Source organism: Eucyclogobius newberryi, unplaced genomic scaffold (genome assembly GCF_026437365.1).
Source record: "Eucyclogobius newberryi isolate DKJ021-1_F unplaced genomic scaffold, fEucNew1.0.hap1 SCAF_11, whole genome shotgun sequence".
Lineage (NCBI taxonomy): Eukaryota > Metazoa > Chordata > Actinopteri > Gobiiformes > Gobiidae > Eucyclogobius > Eucyclogobius newberryi.
Window position 1 is genome coordinate 24,426,132 of NW_027315735.1, and position 13,526 is coordinate 24,439,657.

Sequence of the window (13,526 nt, forward strand, 5' to 3'; positions counted from 1 at the left end):
ACAGTCAACTTTCTCATCAGGAGGCTGGACAGACAGGCTGACGCTGCTAAAACACAGAGGAAAGAGAAATCTCGACGAGAGCAGAGGGTCTGGTATACGACTCTGAATCTGCGCTGGAAAATATCTGCCTCCTCTTCACTCCAAACTGTCTCTGTTTGTGAAGCTCAGGTCTGTCAAATCTGGCAACAAAAGGCACACGCTTGACTTCAGATGAGAACTACTACTGCACCTGCCACATATTTAACAGGGAGCTTTAAACAAACTTCCTTTTGGGTCGCTTGCAGTCTGAGATTGGAGTTGATAATATGGCTACATAAATAAAGAGAAATTACCACAAGGATTCTTATGGAAGAGACATTTTTTTCTGAACCAACATGAGCAATGGAAATACATTTAAAGACCTCACAAGACCTGGGCAGACGGCGCCTTCTCCACTGCTCCCTCGACCTTCTGGAACTCATCAGAGATTCATGCGCATTCAGCAAAACCCATCTCTTTAAATAAATGTATCTTCTGTTTAAGTAAAGTACATTTGGGTATAGTAAAGCACTATACTGGTGTTATGTATTAATAATATTACTTAACTTTATTTTTTTCTAGTCTGTTAAACTGCCTTTCACCCATACAGTAAATAAGGTAAAAACAGCTATTTGTGACAAAAAAAGCAAATGCAATGGAACAATTGTATATAACCAGAGACTTTTTAGGATGAGAACCAAGTGAACTGTCATGGTTGAACATCAAAGTGAGAGGTGCGTTTCACTTCTGGTTCAAAGACGGACATTTTGATTGAAGTATTTCTGACTTTACATGACAAATACAGGAACATTAACAATCAAGGGAACTGACTGAAAACTGAACATAAATACTGACATAAACATAAAGAATCACACACATTTCAGGTCTAAACTGCAGGATTAGGGGACGTTCATAAAGCCCCAGGCAGACAGGATATTTAGGTGTTTGCAGACAAACTGTAACCGCACCATTTGCAATTTGCAAATTGTAACCATTCACTTACTTTTTTCAATTGCAATTCATCCTGCAGCCGTCAGTTGAATCTCTAACTAACCGGGCCCATGGATCCATTCTCATTAATTAACAACAAACACATTGTCCCTGTTCTTTGGCGTCCCAGCTTGAAACATCCTCTGTGATTTTCAGCTGCTATTTAGGAGTGACTGATCTCAACTATTCCCAATTACACGAGGTGACACTCCCAGCGGGCCATTTTAGGTCATGTTATACAGTGTTGTCTAGACTCTCTCATATATTAGCATCTGTATCAGAGGCTGGCAGGCCCCAAATCCCTCCGCGGCCCTCCTTTATCATTCCTACATGATAAAGTGAGTTTGTCATATAAAAGGCGAGGAGTGGCTGTCTCTCCATGCAGAGCAGAGGTGGGTGGTGATCACCTTGAGACATGAAGGATGCAACGTCGGATCAAATCAGGATGAAGGACAGATGGAGGGGAGGATGAAGCAGAGGCGGAGGTGAAGTCTCTTAACAAGGTAACGGCACGATCAGGAAATGCAGGCGCGGGAGCTGGGAGCCCGACACAAGGTCAGATTCATTAAAAAGACTCACAGCCATGTTTGATTTTGCCCCGGGCGATCTGCCTTTGACAGAGGTGTCAGCGGATAGAGTTAAGGTTAGTCCTGATAATATTCTGTAATGGAGTCACTATTTACTGTCAAAAGATATGCCGACAGAGGAGAGAAAATGGAGATAGATACTCAGATTTGTACCGCTAAGTGAACACGGACTAAATGAGCGTGTTATGAGGTTTCTAGGCCACTGGGGCAGTCCTTGAGCTGTTTACTTGTTCACATTGAATTCAAATCGATGTATAAGTGGGTCATGCTTTCCAAAATGGACCTGGTTTCAGAAATACTGCACTTATTATCAGGGCTGAAGGATTTTGAAAAGATATATATAGAATGGATGTACAAATGCAAGATTCAGTCCAGGGTCAATGATGTTTGTGAACAAACTTAAACATGAACTCCTGAACCAATATAAGAAACCGCTGCATTTCAGAGCAGGTTTGTAGAGCTACAAACTACAGAGTAAGCAGATACATGATAGATACTTGGATTAAAATGAAGTACCATGAATAAAATCACTCCAAACCAAACAAATATCTATGTGCTCCTTGGATTTATACATAACAGAATAGAATAACATAATATATCTGTTACCATATGACAAAAATGTATGTAACTATTATATGTTTTTAATTCCTGTACATAATAATTCAAATAAATGAAAATTACATTCTCCTTCCCTGTCAAAATACCAAGTCAATTAAAATGCACTATTAAAACAACTTTATGATATTATCCTCACATGTCAAGAAGGTCTGAAACTGTTATTGGAGCCATATTGATTTTCATTTAGAAATAGTAGTTTAGTTTGCATGATCTACTGTATATCGTGTCTTAAACAGGGAATAACTTCCACGTCCATTTACAGTTGCTTGAATTTCTCGCCTAGTTTCAGAATTACTCTTACATTTAGCTACAATGGACAGTGTAGCTCGGCTTTAGCTTTGAAATAACAATCACAAACTAAATCTTGTGTTGTCGCCAAATGTCTCAAAGCAATCTTTAAAAAGAAAAAGAACAAGAAAAAGAAAAGCTGTTGTTTAAGTCACATTTAAGCTATGCAACCTGCGTTCTACTTTTGTAAGATCACTTTCACAAACTTACGTGTTCAATTTACTTTAAATGGGCTGTGAAATGAAACACAAAGGGCAATTTGAACCAAGAGCTTGTGACTCATCTGCTAAATTAATCTTAACTATAACATTAAAAACGCAAATACTTTCAAGGATAAACCATCGAAGCAACATCTCATTTTTAAAGAGGCCATTTACAAATACTAGTACTAGTGTTAGAACCTGCTTCATCCATAAGGTCCCTATCTCTCACACACACACACACACACACACACACACACACACACACACACACACACACACACACCTAAACACACACACACACACACACAGACAGAGACACACACACAGACAGACACACACACAGAGACACACACACACACAGACAGAGACACACACAGAGACACACTCACGCACGCACACACACACACGCACACAGACACACACACACACACACACACAGACAGACGCACACACACGCACGCACACACATGCACACACACACAGACAGACAGACACACACGCACGCACACACACGCACACGCACACACACAGACAGACACACACGCACGCACGCACACACACGCACACGCACACACACACACACACACACACACACAGACAGACAGACAGACAGACACACACACACACACACACACAGAGACACACACACACACACACGCACACACACACACGCGCACGCGCACACGCACACACACGCACACTACACACCGCTACCATCTTTTGACTGTTGCCATAGAAACACAATCTGATAGAGTATTCACGCGCACCTACTGCCACCGGCGTCTGTTTACAGTGATCTAACGAGGTGTTCGATCGGCCCTGGAGACAAGCGCATGAGCTCGTATCACAGGCGCGCGGGAAGCACAAATCTTCGCCGATTGCTGGCTGCGTTGAAAAAGTGAAGAGACAAAAGGGAAGTGAAGGGAGTTACAGCGCCGGGGACAATGGGAAAATGGATGAAAGAAGAGCTGAAACTCAAAGCGTGACTCGGAGCAGACAACGGTGCCAGAAATGTAACTTTATAATACTGTCAGTGTCAACAACGGCCGCCATCGTGAAATTGCTTTTTGGACGCAAATGCAGATTGCCAAGAGGAGCAAAAACTGGAGTGAGCTGAGATGCAAGTCATCTTTTGTTGAGGATGGAGAGAGTTCATTAGCTGACCAGTGCTGTTGCTGAGTTATTGGGCAAGAATCACAGGGTCCCTCACAATTCAATACGATAAACGGCTCATGACAACCCTGTAATGGGCTACCAACATCCTACTGTAAGCTGACTGCAGTTCCCGCATCACTGATAAGTATCTGATTAGCATCTGAATGACCAGGGCTCCATGGTTTCAAAACACTATTGTATACGACCGGTAAGTTGAACCTTAAATCTCCATTTTTGTTTAAAGTGGGATTCTCTTTTCTTTTTTTTCTTTTTTTTAAACAAAAATAGCCTCCTTGACTCAAGCCATCTCTGACTCGCTGTTCACATCTGACCGTGGTCACATGCCACTGCTTTGTCTGTTGACCTCTGCCCGCTCTTATGTTGCCTTATGTTTCCTGCTCTTTAATGCCTTTGAAGGTACATTATGTATGTAAGTATGTCATTTTTCTGGTGGGAGATTTGCCACCAGCTTGTCTCGATGGAGATATTGTTTAACAGATCTTTCTTGTGTTTATTTTACAGTTACAGATGTTTCTTTGTATGGCAAAAAACAACAACTTTAAAACCATGCATTCCTGCTGTGAGCAGGGTTGTCGCTCCACAGATCTGACTAGTAATTTCCCTGGTAGTGACACATGCTTTACTCCATGGATAGATTAGTTTAATACCATACTGTGGAACATTCCAGATAAAAACAATAATGAAAAATCTTGATGGAGACAATTAGATGGCAGAACCTCGTCTAAAAAGTGACATGGTGCAATTGTAATGTTTTTTTTTAAATCAATATCTGAAATAACGGTTAAGTGTTCAGCAGGAGCCCAGACCCGCAAGAGCCAAAGTCGCAGTCAGAATTGTTGAGTTAATTATGCGTTATGAGCTGTTAAACTAACTTCATTAGCACATGGCACAAGCTTAAAGAAGAGAAAGATAAGACCATTATTAATCAGCCGCACACTGTGCGTTTTAGTATTAATTGTGTTTGATGAACCTGGGGATGCCTTTAAGTGTGTCTAATCGCTGAGTGATTAGAACAGACCTGAGAGGCAGAGCTGTGTAAATGTGTCTGTTCAAGCACATTCACAGAGTGTAAAAATAGTTATGTGGCACATGCCACACGTCTACTTTGAGACTGCAATATGGATATAAAGCACGGTTTTTAACTCTAGCTTTACTAAAACAATGATCTCTCAACACAGATACTTGATCCCTGTGATCATGTCTGACGCGTTGAGCAGAGCAGCAGTGGGCGAGCAAAATTATTGCACTAGCCAAAGAAAATATGAAGTAATGTTGCTGCATAAGCCTCTCAGCTGAATGTCTGCATTACCTTTGCTTGAATAGGCCGCTGCAAAAAGCTCAGGGCTTCACTAAATATATTTTTCTATAGTTGAAAGTTAAAGGCAAGATCCTGTGTATTGCCAGCGGTCTGACATTTTATAATCCCATATTTCTTTTCCCAATATTGTAAGGCTGTTTAGTTTCACTATTTACTGCCATGAAGGTTGAAGTAAAATAGAAAATAAAGTTAGGTAAAAATATAATCAGAGATAATCATAACCTAAATAACAATTACGGAGTTAATAGTACAACAAACAATATATAAATGATTGTACAGTTCACATTAATCATTATGTTGACATTATTCTATAACTTAAAGATGAACAGTCCACACGCACTGAAGGTTCTTAAAACGGCTTTCACACAACTTTTTGGGGCGTTTTAAACCACTTTTTTCTGCAGAGAATGAATAACTGAATAACATAGCACAAGGCTGTATGCGAGGGACAACGGTGGTTTAAGCTGGTAAGAGAGCGTTTTCTGTGCACAGAGAGAAGCAGCAGAGGAGGCAGTGCTTTCTCTGCCTCAAACTTTACAGAGGTGCCTCTCAGTCACAGTAATTACCACAGAAGAGCCAAACGCATGATGCATTTACTAGTCGTCAATAATATAGCTAACCGGAACATTCTCTGTTACAATATATCACGACAGGCCTTGTTGTGTACTGCGTTTAAAAAAAGTCAATTGTATAATGTACGTTAACAGTGCAAACAACATACAGCAGACATACAGTAGAGACGGAAACATAAGGGTGCAGAGTGTTCCATCCGTGGAGAGGAAGACTGTAATGATAACAATTCATCCCTTTGTCTGCTGCTATTCTTTAGCTTGCATTTCTCTTCCCGAACCTCTCCATCCATCAGCTCGAATCCTATTTTCATGACAAACAATATGACGCGCACTCCCTCTCCATCACGGCCCTGTGTATCTGTCAGTGCAGAGGTGGAGGCGGTGGGGGAAGGGTGGCGAGCGCCAGGGAGGGGTGAGGTGACAGGAAATTAATAGAAAAGAAGTGTGAATATCTTTTGGGAGTTTGAAGGATTACAGAGAAGGTGCCTGGATTGTGTCTGTGGTTGAGCATTTCCCCGCGGAGCTCAAAAATATCGCTCATTCTATCGCTTCTCACACATCGGCTCTTCTACGGCCCATCTGCAAATATCTATTACACCTGAGCAGTTCAACGGGGAACGGGAAGAGTGTGAGTGTTTAATTGACTTCAGACCACATGGGGACGAGGCGCGAGCGGGCAAACACCGCACAGAGCGGCCGTAACTGCGCCGTGCGCTCAGACGCCGCCGCCGCTCTCTCAAAGCCACAATTGAGGGACATTTTAAGGCAACGGTCGTTTACTTCTTAGCGAACAAAGCTATTTTTCCTTCTCCGCTATCATCATCATCATCATCATCATCTGTCGTCGGCCCTTTGCTGTTTCCTCCTTTTGATATTTACTGACAACTGCAGACGGATCAAGAACAATTTGATGCGTAGCAAAATACCTTTACATAATTCTTATACACTCCTTCGAAAACATAAACACATATTACACTTGTTGTTTAAAGGAGCACTTTGCCTCCATGATGATGATGTTATTGCGTTGCCTCTAATGTTCCACACAGACTATCTACAGTATCTGGCCTTTTTTCAATAATAAGTGATTGTATCGTTCATAAAACACCTTGAAAAACATGCATTCTTACTCCAAGTGGGCTCTCTTTGCCACAGATCTAACCTGTAACTTTAACTTCAACCGTTAACATGTTATTTCCAGAGATCCGGGCTGTTTTTGCTCCTGCTCGGTCGCTCGCTGACAGATAGACTCACCGGTTCTCTCCGTCTTCTCCCTCTTCTCACTCCTCTCGATCTTGTCAGGTTTGTGCTGGGGTTTGGGGAGCTCGTGACCCGGCAAACAGGGACACAGGCCATCGCACCGAGCCAAGATAGTCTTCCTCGAAAGACAGCTCTGGAACTCCAACTTGCACTGAAGAATGTTCAGAGAAATGCATAGGATATTTTATGAACCGAAAGAAACAAAAGGATTATATAGAACTGATCATTAATTAACTATTAAGGTAATTTGATGTGGGTGTTATAATAAAATGCAGTACAAATTAAACTCAATGCTAAAAGGAAACTAATAGCATCTTTTCATAAGTCAACGCTTCAATCTCTCCGTAGAGATTTTGGAGCTAAGGCTTATTTGCTTTAACAGCTTTAAAGATTTATCTTAAATGGACAGACGTGTCCATTAGGCAGTCACAAAGGGGCAGTACACACGCTGAGGACGCCATGTAGATTTTTATTATACACAACAGAACAAAGCTAATGGGACGAGAACAACACGACGGACTACTTCAGAGTGCAATTTAACAGTATAAATCTCATTTCAGGTAAGTGCGGGTGAAGAAAATGTTTGGACCAGTTGCGAAGGGGAAAAAAAATCCAATTACAAAAAGCTTCCTGGAGGAATAATGGAGGCCAGAATGAGTTATGTAAATTGTGTTTTTGCAGGCGATGACGACAGGCTTTGTCACGGCGGACCATGACTGTGCATAAAACGTTTACAGCGATACACCAAACCAATACATGTCCAGGAAGTTCGTCTTTATGCTCCCAAGGTTTAATTCCTCCAGTTCTGATCCGTCACCTCCTCCCTGTCTCCTCTTTGATAGCGTCGCTAATGCTGCCCAATGAATTTTGTCGACAAAGGAACAGCGCTGGGGCCTGTTGGGAGCGTTTTGAATTAGCTGTCTGGAGGGGCTGATAAAGAGTGAGGATCCCAGGAAATGAATAACCTCCGGCAATCACAGTCACACCAATCTTTACCTTAAGATCCTATGGGTGAGGCAGGACTGCAGAAGAACACATGAAAATACTAAAAACAGACCTAATTGTATTAAGGCAGACTTTTGTTTATTATTGTCTCTTTTCAAAATTTAAAAATGCAAATAAGTTTTAGCTTCCTAGTCTATGCGACAATTTAAGGGCTTTTAGGAGATATCATATTTTGAACAATAGAAAAACAGATCCGAGGCACACCAAACAGTATTCGAGAACTCAGTTAACTTAAAGAAGTTTATTAAAGCACCACCTGTTTTTCTATTGTTTAGATTGTGTCTCCCGGATGCTACGAAGAGCACCTGATTTACTACAAACAATTGATTCAGTAATCAGCAGTAATCTCTTAAGATATATTATTTAGTTTTTAATGTGTTTTTACAGCAACAACCCTAATTTTTCTTCATTCTGGGATCCATAAATCCATAAACAAATAGATTAACAAGTAAGATTATTATCAGGAGGCTCCGCCCGGTATACAGGGCTTACACAGCTCAGAGTAGACTTGTAAGTCAAAACATCTAGTTTAATAAAAACAAACAGTGACCAGATGACAACCACTGAATCCTTTTCTATTATTTGAAGTATTGACAATTTGACATTATTTTGATGCGTATCAGAACTAGTATGTACGTCTATTGTCTAAAAAAAAGAAAGAAAGTAATGTGTTTTAATTATCATTATGATATAAAAATGAAAATTTTAGTATCACAATACTACCTTGAAAGCATATAGTTCAGAATTAAAATGAAAACTTTACAAGTGTTACTCAACTTAACTTGAGATATATACTTTTTTTTCAGAGATAATTCCCCCCAAAACAATAATTTAAAAGTATGGTCTCTAAACCTGCCACTGGCTTTGAGGAGTGAGAAACAGAGGAGTGACTGGAGCAGATGAGAAAGGCAAAGGAATAATGGACTTTACTTAGTGGTCTGAAACCTCTCCGGAGATAACAGTGGTGTCCTTTAATAGAATATAGTCTGTGTGTGTGGTGCAGAGAAGGGAAGCATGTAATGTCGTGATAAAACATGAATAAGCCTGTCACCAGAGCATTACTGAGCAGCAGACTCTGAGTTAGACCACAGGGAGCCATCACTCCAGCCGCCAACTCAACCTCCTCCAAATTACTACAGAAAAAGAGGGGAGTGCCCGCCCCTACTCTCAAATGTCATCTTTATTCTTTTATGATGTTTCTGCTGGATTCACGCTTGGTTCAGATGGCAGGGAGATTAAATGAAGTGTCCAAGAGGAGCAGATGGCTTATCTGAAATGTATGACTTGTAGGGCTGCAACGATTAAGCCACTATTTGTGTAAGTAATCATAATCGTGTAATTGTAATCTGTAGAGAGGCACCGATCCAGCGCTTTCAGTTCCAATGTCGATATCAACCAATACCACAAGGTAAAAATGTTATGTCCCCAATACATGGCTGATTGTGGAATCGAATCAGTATTACCGATCCATCAAATTTTCCATAATTGGCACCGATATTGATATCAGTGCATCTAGTTATCTGGACTATACAAAAACTCATATGAAAAGACCTTTTATAACACAGACTAAAATAAAAATAAAATGGTCAAAAATGAATAAAATATTTGTGATTTTACTCAATAATTTATATGTGTGTATTATGTGCAATTACTGTGAAATTCATGTGCAATCCATGTGTCGTCGTGACACATATTCATGTGCAATTACTGTCGTGATCACATGCAATGGTATTCATGTATTTATTTATTTTTATCTTTATTATTTTTTCCCCTCCATCCCTTGTTGGGTAATGGGAGGTTTTGTCTATGGGAGTTTTTGTTTATAGGAGATCTTCTACTGAAAGTGTTTTTCAAACTTCCTATAAGTGATCTGTTCTTTTCTTCTGTATCTACCTCTGTATCTACCTGCGTTGCATCAATGAAATTTCCCCATGTGGGACAATAAAGGAATATCTAATCTTATCTTATATTTGTAGATATTCTTGATCTAGAAGCCTTCAGTCACCACATTTCAACCTTCATTTGGTTAAAAATGCATTGAAAAACCCCATTGTACACAAGAAATAATAGTTTTGACTTGTCGACTAATTGAAAATAATCTTGCAGTCCTAATGAGATGTACCTAAATCCGCGCAAATAGGTCCACATTGGTCCAAGACGGATAAACTAACTAAACTTTACCAAAAAATCCAAACTAATATGATATTTCTTCCAGTTCCAGATGGTAACTTGCATCACTTTTGTCGGATTCCAGAACTGTAATTATGACACATTTTCAGACTATTTCAGTCATAGTTCAGTTTCTCTGGGAGCAATGTGAGCTGAATTTGTGTGACTTCAGGCAACACAAGAGTACAACTGTAATCCATGTGAACGTTTGTGATAAGAAGATAAAAGACAGCTGCCAAAACGGTCCACTTACCTTGGAGGAGTAGGTGTGTCCGTCCGATCCACACACAGGTGTTGACTGCCGAGTCAAGCAAAGCCTACATTTCCCATGAGCACCTGCTTCTGCTCTGCGCTTGTGTCCTGAGCTGCCTTTTCTGGCTTTTACACTAGGAAAGAGCACACACACACACACACACACACACACACACACACACATATATATATATATTGATCAATTAATGTACTCCACTCAAATGTCCACACACTGTTCAAAACATGACATTGTATTAATTAACTGATGATTGATACTATTTATTAAATGCTTATCCACAATATGCCAAGAAAAGATTGCAGAGACGACAGGAGTAGAACTGTTACTTCAAAAGAACATAAATTACGTATAATAATAGTATAATTTAGTACCTCTAGTGATGGTGTACATATTATTACTGTGCCACACTATCATTATCCCCACCAACTTAAACCATATAATTAACCTTCTCCTACAACACACACTGCAACAAAGGAAGAAGAAAGGCTGAATAAGAGCAGCACTTCAGTTTCAGAACTAAAGGTCAAATATGGTATATAAAAAGTACTTTTCGCACCACTGCCTGAACCCAAACTGCTCAAGTCCAAACGCAAGGAACATTGAGTAATTAACGTTCAAGATCCACATCTGATAAGAACCGCTGCGCATTTTCAGCCAATCAAACCTCTGCCAGAGCCTATTCATCTATCTCTTTTACCATCACTTAATCAGGTAAATCACCCCCTGTGTCCATGTGGCATGAATTATTTTATAAAGTAGCAACAGATTAGTGAAGTTGGAGAGGAGTGGGACAGAGTAGCTCACATCTCGTCACATCGGCGCTGCTTGCTGAAACCGTGTCGAGCGTACAAGCGCGCTGAGCATAAGATAACGCTGTAAATCCCTGTGCTTTTCCCTTCTCTCCGAGTCTACTTCACACATGACATACTTTCCTCCGAGACAAACACCTGAGCACGAAAGTAACCTTTCATAAAGACTCCTCTGTTGCGATTTCTTGGGACGTTTTTCAGCGTTTAATTGACAGTGGCGCTATTTTAGAGAGCGAGAAGCATCTGTGGAGAAAGGGAGGATGAAAGATTGAACATTGAGTCGGGAAAATCAATCTTTTGGATTTCTCTATATTACGTTACCTTACGCCTCCACCGTAGCCCTCATCTGATGAAGATATTCATTCTGGCATATTATTGTTATTGGCATATATATAGCCACATTCTCAAAAAGTCTTCCTGGAGATGGGAGACAGGCCTCTACTGACAATGTTCAAATCTAGGCAAAAAACTTCTTTGTTTTAACTGAATGGATTTTATTTGCACTCTTCCTTCCTTCTTCCGTCTTTATCTGTTTTGTGATTTTAATTAATTTTCCTGTTCTGTGAAGCACTTTGAATTGCCTTGGATTGCAAGGATAGCAAGTTTCTGCATACGTTTTAATTGAATGTGTACATTATTGCATATATTATTCACAATCGTGTTCAGATTGTTTGGTCTTAATCCTAAACCAACACAAACTAGGTAATTTTTGTTCTGATTTCAAGCGTGGATAAAAAAATGTGTCAATAACCACCTATTCGTTACCAAACTTAACATTATCATACACTTGTAGATTTGTTACAGTTGGTATATGCAGATATTTCATTTAATTGAAATATAGTTAAGAATTTAATTAATTGGGGCCATAAATACTATACTATACAACTATTTCAGAAAACACTAATAATTTGGGAAAGTTGTTTGTTGACAGTTAGATTGCCTAATTAACTGATTATTCATAAGGGCATACCAGCAGCCTCATTAAAAGAAATATAATGAGCACTTTTTCCTATTTTTGTCAATTCACAACCTTTAGAGCAACACCGACATATTCTATGGTTAGACTTCCATATATAAACTGTTAATAACCTGAACTTTTCTCCTTTGTGACGGGTGTACTCGAGCTCCCGCAGAGTAACTCTAAGGTGCAGTAATTGTAAGTGACTGCTATTTGACAGTGCTACAGCCACTCGCAGCAGGGTCTAGGGGAATTAGCACCGCGAGGCTCCGTGATGGCTGCTGAGTCCTAACCTGCTGCTACTGCTGTCAGTCCAACCCTGCAGCCAAATCCTATCTCCAGCTGAAAGGAACTGCTTTCATTACACCAGACCTTACATTTTTAATACATTTTAGTAATGGACAGTGGGCATCTTCAAACCCGCGAAGTAGAAGTAAGCCTCTAAATTCTTTAATGGGTTAGTACTTCAAATTTCAACTTGCTCAAAAAGCGACTAAAAACTAAAAACTATAAAGATTAACATAAAGATAACATGGAATATATATTAAAAAGGATTGTCAAAAATCTATACATTTAAAATAAAACTAGTATTGAAACTATTTAAATAAACATTTATGTTGAAAATTACATACCATTTTTTTTTTTTTTTAATTAGTTTCAATATGGTTCTTTATGCTGCATTCCAGGCAACTGGAAAGCCAGTTATTTCTCACTTGAAAATTACGAGTTTCGGCTGAAATAACTAGTTTTTAAAGAATTTGGCTTATGCTAATCTGTCGGTTAAATAATTGTAACGGTTAAACAAATCTGTCTAATTGATCAAATATCAGAATATTGTCAGTTTTGACTTGTAACTAATGTTTACATGGTTTATGTGGTGGTTTACCACTTCAAACTACTTTGTGGTGTAGTGGTTAAGGCACAGCACACATGCTAGGCTCCATGTGCAGCTGCAGAGTTGTGAGTTCCAATCATGACTCCGACAATTTACTGCATGTCCTCTCTTCTCTCTCATCCCCCATTTCACACCTACCTTTCCTGTCTAATAAAGCCTTTGGGCCAAAAATTACTATTTGTGGTTATTATTCTTGTAATACGCCACAATTGATCTCGTATGTGAAGTCTGACTTTCTCGACCAGCTCCCAATTCACACCAGTTTTAGGGTGTTCCAGGAGGTGGGAACAATCCCAGTTGCCTGGCACCATTAGTATTGAAATTCAAATTGAAGCGTCTTGACAACACTAGTAAAATCATGTTGTTATATGGAGGCTTTATAAATGCTGATT

The 13,526-nt window shown here is 39.7% G+C and overlaps 1 protein-coding gene across 1 annotated transcript in view; it reads right to left on the minus strand.

Moving 5' to 3' along the window:
* spock1 (SPARC (osteonectin), cwcv and kazal like domains proteoglycan 1) overlaps positions 1 to 13,526 on the minus strand; it is a 107,841-nt gene that overhangs the window by 13,287 nt on the left and 81,028 nt on the right. Inside the window, exons 7-8 of the mRNA XM_072439633.1 lie at positions 10,455 to 10,587; positions 7,022 to 7,178 (exon numbers count right to left, since the gene is read on the minus strand). Coding sequence (XP_072295734.1) covers positions 7,022 to 7,178; positions 10,455 to 10,587 — 290 coding nt within the window. The remainder of the gene's footprint in view (positions 1 to 7,021; positions 7,179 to 10,454; positions 10,588 to 13,526) is intronic.